Source organism: Pinus tabuliformis, chromosome 7 (assembly GCF_031772625.1).
Source record: "Pinus tabuliformis cultivar Carrire ecotype Pingquan chromosome 7, CPIR1, whole genome shotgun sequence".
In the NCBI taxonomy this organism is placed as follows: Eukaryota; Viridiplantae; Streptophyta; class Pinopsida; order Pinales; family Pinaceae; genus Pinus; species Pinus tabuliformis.
In genome coordinates this window covers 792,786,893-792,800,781 of record NC_142293.1, presented here as the reverse complement: position 1 = coordinate 792,800,781, position 13,889 = coordinate 792,786,893, and the positions used below count along the sequence as shown (strand labels likewise).

The 13,889-nt window shown below is 38.4% G+C and overlaps 1 protein-coding gene across 4 annotated transcripts in view; it reads right to left on the bottom strand.

The window, feature by feature from the left end:
- MAD1 (mitotic checkpoint family protein) overlaps positions 1-13,889 on the bottom strand; it is a 285,271-nt gene that overhangs the window by 250,574 nt on the left and 20,808 nt on the right. For all 4 annotated transcript variants that reach the window (XR_016266807.1, XM_089458864.1, XM_089458865.1 and 1 more), the window contains exon 2: positions 2,233-2,332. Coding sequence is in view for 3 of the 4 variants with exons in the window: in XM_089458864.1 (XP_089314990.1) it covers positions 2,233-2,332 (100 nt within the window). In the remaining variant the exon portion in view is untranslated. The remainder of the gene's footprint in view (positions 1-2,232; positions 2,333-13,889) is intronic.

The window sequence follows — 13,889 nt, the reverse complement described above, 5'->3', positions numbered from 1 at the left end:
CTCTGTCTAAGAGTATAATAAAAACACACAAGTGGTATAATAGCCGAGAATGCTCAAAGAGATACAAATAACAGTGATACGATATATATCAAATAAACCATAGCAGATACACAAGAAACGCAAAGAGAATGCTAAGCCATTTTATTATACTGAGTAATAAAATGAGTACATGAGGTGATCAAGAAGATGGCACCTCTACTTGCATAAGGCAAGTGAAGAAATACACTCAGAATAGCAAAGGAATGGCTCTTCTCTGATCTGCGTCCAAGCTGCCATGAAACTGCTGTGCTACTAGCCTACTGCTGCTGCTAGAAATCAAACGAGGATTTAGGGCTGCTCCCCTCCTCAGAAAAAGAGGTAACTCTGGAATCGTACTCTACTCGAGAAACCCAGAAAACCAAAAAAGCTCTCGTGGAATGGCCGAACCCCAAAAATCACCCCTTTGGGGTTCTGCGCAGTTCCTCACTGCTCTGCGCTACCACTGAATGAGATACTCCAGATATATGCTTGAAACCCCTGCCAAGAACTCTCCAGCTGCAAGGGCTGATCCCCTGATCTATCTCTCAGCACAACACATACTGCAAACCCTCAAACCAGAACTGCGTCCCTCTCACAGTACTACACAGTCCTTCAGAACTGCGTCCCTCTCCTAGTGCTACACAGTCCTCCAAAATGCTGCCACTACCTGCTGCTAAAATGTTGATGTATCTATTGTTGAAATGCCAATGGAAATACCTTGCCCAAGCAGGCACTCGAAGTCCCCCGGGGAAGGGTGAGATCTCCGAACGGAGACACTCAATGCACTAAACAGTGCTGCAGACTAGCTAAACAGCGAGCGTGATCCAAGTCAAAATGACTATCACAAATGCTCATAACCGAATGATCAAAATGAGGGGGCTCCTCTCTCATTTATAGCCTTTGCCTCTCTCAATCCCAAGGCTCACCTCCTCCTGCATGATTCCCCTCTTGCCACGTGTGTCTTCCCTCCTGCACAGTCCCTCCATGTGTCTGCGTGGGCTCCATTTCTGCATCCCCCTTTGGCCCCCTTGGCTCCCCCTTTAAGTCACAACGTTGTGCTACTAGGGAGTGACTTTTTATTCTAAAAGTAAGTTATGTCCCCCTTCCTCACTTTTTTATTTACAAATAACTATAGAAGGCAAAATTTGGACAAAATCGAATATTCCAATTAGCCATGGCTAATTAGGAATATTACATTATGGCTCATGCTTTTTCTTTTCTTTCTGCTGCATCAACCTCTTAGGGCAAAGCTTTTGGGCCCCTACTCAAGGATGAGGAAGATAGGGAACCAATACTGGTGGCAAATAGCAACGTACTCGAAGATGGGACATGGATAGAATGGGACATGGAGTGGTGGAAAGTGTTAAGTATGGATTTCCATGGACATGCAACATCAATCAATGCCTCCTATTTGTGGCCTCCTAAACAAAGGAAAGAAAGGCCCCAAGGAAGGTTACATTGAATTAGGGGCAAAGGATAACCACCAAGGTAAAGCATGGGAACAAGAATACAACCAAAAGTAGTTTATCATCCAATTCAACCTGCAATCCATACTTGAATGCCCTTCAACATTAAATGAAAGAACTTGATTACAAAAAATGGTCAATGTACCTTATAATAGATGACTCGCCCTCATCTAATAAGTAAAAGCACTGACTAGAGCATGGATGGAAGATGTTTGAGACTAGCTATCTATGGATGATCATAGGGCTGCTGGCTGACAAGCTGAACAAATAGGAGAAACTTTTCTCCTAGGGGTTACTCACTTGGGTGGGTAACACTTACCACAATAAAGAAAGAGAAGATATTGATGTTCATAGGTATCCAGGTGGCGTCAATGGTACACACACATGATAATCAGTGCAGTAATTTACCATCATTGTTTTTGCTTCTTCTTTTTGACACTTTATACAAATCAGTTACTGAAAGAAAAAGAAAAAACATGTTGATTTAACTTTCTTTTACTATTAAAAATCATGAACTCTTATAATTGTTTCAAAAAGAGGTACCAATTGTATTTCCATATAGTATGTTCTCCCTTAGATATTTATTGCAACAGTAGTAAACATATTTCATATTCTCTACCATCAGATTCCGTACTACATGTTGGCCCTTCATTGTATTGTTTATTTGTAACAACCATTATAGACTCAATGCCACTTGCAATAAAAGAAAAACAGTTCACTAAAACAAACAAGTTTCTAAGATCCACACCTTGATTACTATTTGCTTCTTGCAATGATTTGACCCTAGATTGAAGCTCAGTAACTTCCTTCTCTCTTATGGCCAATGTTTCAAGAACATCTGATTTTACCTGCAAAATCATCAAAATATACTAGAGGCTTCATAAGAAAATATATACATTCATGAATTTGAAAAGCAGGCTACCATTTCCATGCCTTTAAAATTCTTAATTGATTCAGGAAAGTACTTTGTTATTGATGAAAATTCTCAGTTGTCTTTTCTTATTTTAACACGAGTCATACTGTACAATGACCAGTTTCTGTATTGAGTTAAGATAAAAATCAACCCTTAATTCAAAGATTGTATTAATAATCAACATAAGGTCCTCAACAAAGCTCCAACTCTTTCAACTCAAAAATGTCTGCAAATGAGTACACTGAACTTATCAATATTCCCCAACCAGATATTGGGTGTGTGATTTGTCGACAAACATTATTTTTGTGACTTTCTACTCTGTCCTCTAAGACAGTCCAATACTACATTCATTACGTGTGTGTCTGTGGTCTTCTGGTTTGCTAACATTACCAAACATGATCTGTGGAGTTTCACTTTATCTAATGCAAGATCAAAATTTGTTGAATCAATCTAAAGCCTTTGTAAGTACTCTACATTTCGACTAGCCTCTAGAAATTCCCGAAGGAACAAATTGTCCCTGATTTATAAAATTCAAATAAAAATATTATTTAATTGAATCAAATACACTGAAATACACAGTCAATTTTTTTAACAGCAATCTGTAATCTAAAACATTCTTCCAAAATGTCAGATCTTAAACTTGTAAGGAATATTTAATTTCTAGCATTTAATTTAATTGTTTTATGGACCTTTTGCACCATCAGATTTGTATGATTTTGTGAAACCCACATTTCCCTTGCAAAAACTCAACATTTTGCAATACTGGTGACTGCGCAGGTTTGAGACCCGTATGAAAACTCTTTTCAAAACCAGCAAAGAGAAACAACCACCTTCACATGATCAAGCTCAAAACCTCTCTGAAATTTGAATTACACTCCAAACAAAGGTCTCGTAAAAGTATGCAAGTCCTCCATAAGGACTTTTATTTCACTTCTTTGTTAACAGAATGAACCCCCTCAGCCCCCTGGATCTCCTGGGCTGCATATTTGTGACAGACACCAGTGGATCTGTATCCATAGACGATCGCCTGGATACAACCAGTCTTCCATGGGTGCCCTCTCCTACAGTATGGAGCACCCTGCACTCCTCGCATTCTCAAGGCATGGGAGTGCCAGTGGGAACATTCCCTGTTATCCCTGCAACATGGGCGACAGCATCTGTCCTAAACAGTCTAACTCAACCCTATTTCTACTTTATATAAACCTTCACACCTACCCAGGTCCCAAACTCTCATTTGCTTTGCCTTGTGTTGTGAAAAAATGACTCTGAAGAACTACCATTTCAAAAGAAGGGGAATTTAGCAGACAATAAGCAGACCACAGAGGAGAAACATTGCATTCAACGCCCAGCAATCATTCTTTTTATGAAAACGCGTAGGAGATTCACTATTTTGCAGTGTTGAAAATATCGGTATCGGCAAAATATCAGTCGAGGGTCCAGAAAACATCTTATCGGCCATATCGGCGAAAATATCGGCAAACATAAAAATGCATAATATATTCATTTTTTCAGATTTTTAAACATATAAAGCAATAACAACATGAAATAAACACATTGGCACATAAATATTAAGAAATCACTGATATATATGATGTAGTGGATGTAAAATCAAAATGATGCATCAAAGGAGATACCAAATCCTGCTGATCCCTGATAATTGTCCAATAAAGGACTGTGGAAAACCGATTCAAAATAATATCACATATATAAAAGTATATCATCATCATGAATTATATGTAGCAAAACAAATAAAACTAGCAGCTATCTATTTGAAATCAGTGCCCTCTCGCCCTTTTACGGGAAAACATGATGGGTTGTTTGCCAGGCTTGCCCCTAGTAGTAGAAGGCCCTGCCCCTGCACCTAATGTCAAATAACAACTGTTGGGTATGGAGCTATGCTCTCCTATATCTATAGTAGATGGTGCTGACGTTGATGCTCCCACAGTCTCCTCTACCTCTTCCCCCTGCTCCTCCTTTGAGGAGTCCTCCTCTTGTTGCCCCCGTTCTAATGGTTCCTCTGGCTCTAACCATGCAAGTGACTCCTCCAAGATGGGCACCTTAGACTCCACCCTCCACTGAGACAATACATCAATATTGTCTAAGGAAATGGCATCTAGATCCATTGGTGTTTCTATTTGCTTCACTCGAAGTCAGATATTGTAATGCACATACACTAAATCATTGAGGCGTGAGAACTCCAACCTGTAAGAGTGTCAAAAAAACTAATGAGTCTTGACTCTTGACACTTGAGGGTCATAAATTAAAATTACAATAAATGTAATTGCTCAACTGAAGGCTGAAGCTCAAAGTTATACCTGTTGCACTTTTTTGAGTGTATTTTCTCAAATACACTCCAATTGCGCTCACACCCTGAAGAGCTACATGTTTGACTCAGGATTCTTATGGCCAATTTCTACAAATTTGGTGCCCTTGCACCATAGCTTCGCCACCAAATATCTACAACAAAATAAAGAAATAAAAAAGTCAAAAACATAAAACATAATTAAACTTTAAATAAAAGTTACATACTTGAATTTTAAAAATCTAGAATTATAAATAAGTAAATTGAAAATTCTAATAAGTGATGACTTGTCACTTACCTGACATGAAGAAGGTCCTTTCCCTAACAGCATCATCAAAGCCAAATAGGCCAACACAATCCCGATAAAACTATATCTCACAATTGATTTTGCTACGAAACTCAGGATTAGGTACCATCCTCTGAATACAAGAATGGAGCCCTTGTATCACCTTGACATCAAAATCAAAGGCGCATTTGCATGAAAACGCAGGGTTGAGGAAGAGTGTTGTTGCATGAATGGATCGAAGTATCCTTGTCCACCGACTATCAATCACATCCCATAACATCATATGTCTATCAAGCCCAACAGAACCCTTGTCTGCATAATAAGAACGAATGGCATCCTTCGCCCTATCCATGGCCTCATACAAATAAGCCATTGCAGGCTTGTCCCCATAACCAATCTCAAAACCTTTACTATAGGTTTACTAAGTGAGCACACTTCTTCTACTCCCTGCCAAAATGTGTCAGTGTACACCATTTTTGCAATGGCTCTCCTGTCATGTCTCCTGTTGTATCTACAATCACGCCACTCATCAAAAACAAATATTTGCTTCAACTCAAACTAGCATTGAAGCAAAGATTAAAGAGTAATAAAGTTGGTGGCAAAACGTGTGATTGCAAGATGCCACAACTCCTTGTTTCTAGTGTATCTCCTTATGAGGCTAAGAACAAAAGCATGGTTATACATAAACTTGGGGACTCTCCTAGCCATATCAATCACCTCCTTGATGAAGGAGAGTTTCCCCATATCCTCAAGCAGCGAATCGATATAATGTATTGCACACGAAGTCCAAAAAAATGTGTGGTGCCTCTCCATAAGCATCTTGCTGGCAGACACATAATTAGTTGCATTATCTGTTATGACTTGCACCACATTCTGCACACCAATCTCCCGGATGAACCCATCTAACTCACGTATCATTGTTGCATCTTTTATACGTGTTGATGCATCCACTAATTTAATAAACATGGTACTTTTAGGACAATGTACCAATAAATTTAGAAGGGTGCTACCCTTCCTATCTGCCCAACCATCAGACATCACTGTGCATCCAGACACTTCCCATGTTTGTTTCAACTCCGTCAATCTAGAGTTGATGTCCTACTTTTATGCTTGAAGGATTGGCCCCTGCAACTCCTCATATGTAGCACTTTTGTACCCTGGGCCCACAACAACTATAGCATCACACATTGGCTGCCAAAATGGATTGGTTTTGAAGATGCTAAGATGTAAGTCGCTGCAGAAAAGACACCTCCCCATAACTCTATCAGCTTCTTGCTTCTCCCTTTTTTTAACAACTGATTTTATGGAAGGTTGTGCTCCATGTCCTGTTCATGGAACAAAAACCGATGACCTCCCACTTCCAGTAACATTAGCACTAGCAGGTGACGCTATGGAGCCCCTCCCACTACCCTCAGCCTCAAAATCAAAAGAAGGTATCCTGAAACATCTACCTACACGTTTAGCCTTGTTTCTTTCTGCCTCTTCCTTCTTTCTGTCTTTTTCAGCAATTGCTTCAAGAGCTTTTTGTATAAGCTTCGCACTAGAAACCGTACAAAACCCAACATCATGTCCAGGGAGTCTAGCCATATGGTATTTCAATCGCGTAACCCCTCCTGTCATCTTGGTCCCACACAATTTGCATGATAGATATGCCTGATTTGTCCCACCATCAAGCTCCCCATACTCCCAAAATGGGTCCAAGGCTTTTGGCATATTTGTAGTGAACTAATTCAAACCTAGGGCACCAAAAAAAACAAAAAATTGGCATTAAACACCCATACACAAAAAATAATAAGTAATAACCACCTCATTTTAAAAAATAATTTTTTACTACATTATTTGCAATGTGAATGAAAAATGGCAATAAGAGGGTGCATAAGAAAGTTAAAAAAAGAAATGAAGCTTGTTGTCCAAATATGGAGAAAACCCTTGCATTGGCTCATGGGCATGAAAATCATAGCAAATGGGAAAAAAATGTTGGTAGGCGAAGAGACAAGCAAACATAACCCTAAATCTATGAAAAAAATCATTAACATAGGGGTTTTTAAGAACATACCTATTAATGGAAGAAATGAAGTTTGTCTCATTGTTCTTCAATCTTTGATCCACTAAAATTCTTAGTTGGCGGTGATAATGTTTGTTTGATCCTCAATCCCTCCTTGACAACCACCACAAAGCTCTTCCCCTTCCTTCTCCAAGACTCAGAAACCAAAATGAGCAAATGAAATGACCAAAATTCCTTTTTCTAGCCGCGGGCCAGCCTACCCATCGATTTTTTAGGTCGTCGCGCAATATTTTGTTGAAATATTGACAATATTTCGAAAATATCGCGATATTTTCAAACAAGGAAAAATCGTGATATTTTTTCGACGATATTTCGGCTTGCCGAAAATATCACAATATTTCCAAATATCGTCAATATTTCGACAATATTATCAACACTGCTATTTTGACTCTTCTTTTGCTGGAAACATTCAAACATCTTGTAGAAATTTTGAATAATATGACACATATTCACAGAGATTATCCTGATTATACACTTATAAGCGAAACATGCATAATACATAACCTCCTCTATGTTGATCATCAATTTACAGAAGCAGAAACATTACAGGCGTACATAGAAGCATCAATCACACATATCAACACAGTGTTTTCCCAGGGAAAGCATCTCGCTAAAAACCCCAACTATCTGTATATTATAGTGATTGAATCATGTAACAATACATAGTACAATACTCCTCACAAGTACTCAATACTATCTCCACATGCTACACACAATACAGCTCAGATCTGATCTCCAAATCTCCCCCGCTGCTTGACTGCCTCCACAGTTCAATACCTGCTCAAGAATGAATGAGAATGGTTTACCAAAGTCGTATTTAACCTCCAAAGAATCACTCACACTGGGAAAGACGTGAGCAAAGACTATAATAATTGGTATTGGCCAATTCATTGGCATACTCAATCCCTTTGATTGTGCAAATCATCATGCACAACTATAGTCACAACTGATAGCAATCTGATCCTCTAACACCTGTCCATGCTGAACTGAACATGCACTGACATGCAACTGAGTTAACTGATGTATTCTATAGTTGCATTATGAGTTAATAATTAATTTAACAACTCATCATTAGTCTATTTGCAGTTAGACTAATTACAACTAGTTTAACCAAGTCAAATTGAACACAACTTCATTAACTCTACAATCAACTCCACCAAACTCAACTGATTGAGTTCTAACTGAAGTCATGCATGCAACAACTCAACTGACCCACAAAGAAAGCATACTTCCTTGTGACAGTTGCATGTGCCACATCAGTAGCTCAAACTGAAGTGCTCCAAGAGAATAAGATCAAGTTTATAGTCCAAATATTATTATGAGACAATAATATTTGACTTTTCTATTTTTGACATCCAGTCTAAAAATAGACTTTGATCACTCCTGCTGTGATCACTCCTGCTGTGATCACTCCTGCTGTTGTCACTCCTGCCGTGATCATCCCTGCTGTGGTCACTCTTGCTGTGATCATCCCTGCTAGGATCCAAAAATAGAACTTGCGCCATAATTTGCCTGCGGGCCCACTTAGTGAAGGCGACTCCTTTCCACTAAGCTCCATCATCTTGTTGCATTCTCAACAAGCATTTCTTGTTGCACACTTTTCAACACATCTGATGCATTTGAGCCTGGGATCTGTTGCCTTCATTAAACTGAGATTTTCCAGCTTGGATTTACCATTTCAACAGTGGAGAGGTTAGTCTAATGACGAATTTAAAATTTGGACTTTTATGTTTTTAGTTTTCTTTGTTTCATCCAAGATATATGTTTCATTTTTTCAAAAATTTAGTGTTTTATAGTTATGGACTCAAAACAAGAAAAAAATTGCGAAAAAAAAACAGCAAAAACCTTGTTGTAGGTTGCACAAAACAGAACAAAATCACACACTAAAACCAAAAATGATTCATTCAGGCAACACAACAATGACGGGCTATGAAACAAAAATCCATGCAAGGCAAGTGCAGGACACAACCATAGGCGTGAATGAAAGTGGAATTGGAGACACAACTACTCATCTAAGGCATTGGTTCAATCAAAGAAAACCCCTTTTGTTGTATCTTTATAAGCAACCCAACAACTCCAAACAAATAGGGCAAAACAACAAAGAAATGCCCAACTGAAGAGAGAGCTTGCTCAGAGTGGAAGAGGAGGTAAGGGGTGAGTGAGCCTGCAAATGAAAGTGGAATTGGAGATGATACCTACTCATCAAAGGCATGGGCTATATTTGAAATAGGGGCATTCAATCCAAGAAAATTAATTTTCTTATAACTTTATAGGCAACTTAATGACCCTAAAGAAATAGAACAGAGAATAATGGCAGGTCATATGTTTGGAAATGCAACATTTGCAAGTTGCAACCATCCTTAAGTTAGGAAGGTCCATTTGGAAATTGGTGAAAATGGAGTTACTATTAAGTGAGCAAGTGAACATGGAAACATATTTCGAAATTCTATTCTCTTGAGGCTGCGAATGGTAGCAAATGCAAAGGGGAACTTTCTAATAAAAATGTCATTTGCCAGCTTGAAAACAATGTCAGAACAAATACACAAAGGAAAGATGCCAGAGATGACCCATGCAACCTTATGTATCAACAAGCAATAGATGGAAATGTTGAGAATTATGGCTCAAATAGGAGCTTCCACACAAGTTCAATGCGGAAAGATAGTTTGAAATATTTTTGAAAAGTACTTCTATTTTGTAATTCACTTTAGTTAAAAAGGGGAAAAGTCTTATATTTATCTATTAACTCTAAAAAAGTGTATCTCATGCATGCATGACTAATCCGTAAACTGTCGTGGATATTCCACTGCACAATTTGTCACAACATATCTAAAACAATTATACTTAAAAATCTGCAATCTACACTATGAGGGTTTATTAAATATTTCTCTTTAGATTTCTGAATCTGTCAATTACTACTTATTGTGTATGCATGCAAATTATAGTTATGCAGAAAATAGAGAACAGCGAAATAAAAAATCATAAACCACAATTGACACAAAATATAACCTGGGAAACCCTTTCGGAAGGAAACCCCACTAGAAGGTGAGGCCGCTCTGCTCTCTTTCTCTTAATAGAAAATGGATGCCAATACAAAGTAAGGCCTATGGCCCATGGCCTACTACAATACACCAATCCTCTCTATGTGCTCTCTCCCTATCCCTCTCGGCTACACTGCTCGTTTATGAAACAAAATGCCCTCGAAAAGAATGGAAAGCCTTTTCCACCTAGTGGCCCAGTTATAACGCAACCTAATAGCCTACTAGTGGTTAGGTTTGACTCCTTCAACTCTTAACTAGAGTTACAATATTGACTCTTCTAGAGTCTTCTTCATCATGATCACATGGCTAGCCCCTTTTCCATGAGTAATGGGGGCCCCTTTTCTCAAATTATGGAGGTCAAAACAAGAAGTTCAACTTCCAAGTGGCATAACTTTTGAATACAAACTCTAATTGAGGTGATTCTTGAGTTGTTGGAAACATCTCTGTGTAGAATACAAAAATCAAAAAGTTTTATCTCTTGAAAATGTCATTTAATGCCTCAAACTACTCCCGTAAGGTTTCAAACCCCAATTTGCCAAACTAGGTCCAGCCAGTAAAAATGGGTTGTGAGTTGATTCCTCCACGTTTTCCACTCTAAAAGCATCGAGATGGGTGACAAACAATATAATGATTCAACCTAGATCACACCTCCCCATTTTGGGAGGCTTTTGGTCCCCAAAATCTTCTACAGAATAAGGCAAGGAAATTTTTCCTCCACCTTCTCTCGAGTGTACCATTTAGTTTTTCCTAAAAGTTGTCCTTTCAACCCAATCTACCAAAGATCATGCTACCCCTGCCTCATAGTTTTGGACCGGTTGAATTTTGTAACTGTGGTCGGTCTTCATAACATATATTTGGCCCTTGATGTATTTATATTGATTATCGTAAAGCATATTTTAAATGCTAGAGTCAAAAGAAAAATATATTTTGCATCAAGTCCCATTTGGACTTTTGAAAATTTGAATTTTTAAATTTGAAATTTTTGGCTCCAAGTGTATCAAGTCGGCCTCCCTCCAAGTCAAGTCGGCCCAGGCACAGCCACACCCATTCGACCCAGGTAGATCACTATAGAAAGGTAGCTCGACCTTCTCCTTAAGGCACCAATTCGCACTCTCTCAAGCAATACAGTTTCTGGGCATCCTAGTGAAGAACAAGAAGGACAAGGAGGACGAAAAGAATGATGAATTACATCTCTTTCTCTCTCTCTCAAGCTCACGTGTGTGGATACTCTCTCTCTTTCTGAAATTTGCAATTTTTCTAGGCATTTCTATTGCAGGGGTCGAAATTTCTAGGCAATTGTAGGGGGCTAAAATTTTGGACAGATCAGTAGAGCAAAGTGTTGGATCAGATTAGGGGGCTTGACGTCGAGGGTTTGACCATAGTTTTGTTGGAGGTAAGTTTAACCTAGTTGATGACTAGAAGGTCTAGGTGTGTCTCTAGTTAAACAAAAGAATTTCTCTATTGAAAAGGTTGTTGGGTCTTTCCCTTTAGTGGTTTTTCCCATGGTAAATCTTGTGCTCTCTTTATGCATTGTGATCTCTATTGTTCTTGTATGATTGAATTTCTGAAGTATAATTGCTTATTGATATAATGGAATATCTAAAAGAAGATCAACATCATTAAAAGTAATTATCAGTTTTCAAAAAATTATGCTAGTATCTATTGCACTTGAAAAATCAACGTGGTTTTAGAGCTTTGGTGAAGGAAGCAACACTGGGATCACCTTTGAAGAAACCCTACATTGAGATCACTACTGTTGAAGTCCTTGTCGATTTACATCCGTGGCTTCTTTTATGAAATCCAAGAACAAGTTAGAAGGGGCCTCAAACTTCGGAGCTTGGAAGACTAAGATTGATCTAATTCTTGCAAAGAACAAGTTTTGATATTGTGACAGGGAAGGTCGTAGAACCAGCAAATACTGCAGGAAAAGAGAAGTTCAAGGAGGATGACATCACTGCCATGAGTCTTATTGTGGATTCCATTAGAGATCATCTAATCCCCTATATTGCAAAGCTTGATACTTCCAAGAATATGTATGATGCCCTAACCAATCTATTTATTGTCAAGAACGTTGCTCAAGCCATGAGCTTGAAGAATGAACTTTGTGATAAAAGGATGACAAATGATGGCATTGTAGCCTCATATTTTGTAAGAACCTCTCAATTAAGAGACTGAACACAAGCAATTGATGAAACTGTCTCTGAGAAGGAATTTGTGACTACAACACTGAATGGCCTACCCAGTTCATGGGATGCATTTGCAACAGGTGTAAGTAGCTGGAAGGAAGCTCCTTCATTTGAAAAACTATGGACCTCTTGTGCTCAAGAAGAATCAAGGCTTATATCAAGAGATAGAAAGGAAGAAGCTTCTCAAGCATTTGTAGCTCATTTCAAGAAGAAGACTAGAGGAAAGAAGAAGTTTGGTTTTCAAAACAAGAAGTCAGGAAGAAGTTCACCTCCTCCCCAAAGGAACAAGGATATGTCAAAAGTTCAATACTATGGTTGTAACAAATTTGGACATTATAAAAGGGATTGTCTTGAAGTGGCCAATAACAAAAAGAGAAAAGGAAAACAACATGCTTCCGCGGCCGATATTGACAATGAACATTCAAAGAAGCCTAAAGGTGACAAATATTTCTTTTAATTTTCTGCTCTAACAAGTTCTATTGCAAATAAAGATGATATCTGGCTGGTAGATAGTGGAGCTTCAAGACATATGGCAGAAAATCGTGAAAATCTTACTAGCATGATGGAAAGAAGACTATCTCAAAGGGTAGAGATTGGAGATAATCACAACTATGCAATCGAAGGAGTTAGAAAGGCATCGATTAAGCTAGAATCTAATAACAATGTCCATCTCAGCAATGTTCTATATGTGCCAAGTTTAAAAAAGAACTTAGTCTCTATTTCATGTTTGGAAGATAAACGAGATAGAGTAGCTTTTATTGATGAAAAAGTACTAGTATGGCCCAAGGGCTCTAGTATAGATGATGCTAGAGTTATTGGAATGTGTAAAGGAAGATTGTATAGAATCTTGGGTCAACCAGCTCAAGCTTTGGTAAATGATGAAATCAATCCACGAGATCTATGGCATAGGAGATATGCACACCTTCATTATAGAGCATTACCTGAGTTAAGTCAAATAGTTTCAGGTGTTCCTGAACTGCAAATAGATCATGAAGGTGTATGTAAAGGTTGTGCACCTGGAAAGAATATCATGAAGCCATTTCCAAACAACGACAATAGATCTAAAGAAGCTCTCGATTTGATTCATTCTGATGTATGTGGTTTTATGCATGTGAGATCACTTGGAGGTTCGTTATACCATGTGACCTTCATTGATGACTTCTCTCGTAAGACGTGGATCTATCTCATGAAGACCAAGGACAAAGTCTTCACCAAGTTTCAAGAATTGAAAGCTGAAGTGGAGAACTTGACAGGTAAGAAGATCAAGGTTTTGAGATCTGACAATGGAGGAGAATAAACCTCGAAAAAACTTGTTGCCTTTTGCAAGAAAGATCAAAATAAGAGGGAGTCGATTGTCCCCTATAATCCTCAACAAAATGGTGTGGCGCAAAGAAAGAACAAGTCCATTGAAGAATTTGTCAAAGCTATGATGCATGATCAGGAATTGTCGATGTTCTAATGGGGAGAAGCATCATTGATAGTTGTATATATTCAAAATAGAAGTCCTCATCAAATTCTAGAAGATATGACTCCTGGAGAAGCGTTCACTAGACAAAAGCCAAAAGTTGGGCATATGAGAATCTTTAGTTGCCCTGTTTACATCCATATTCCGAAG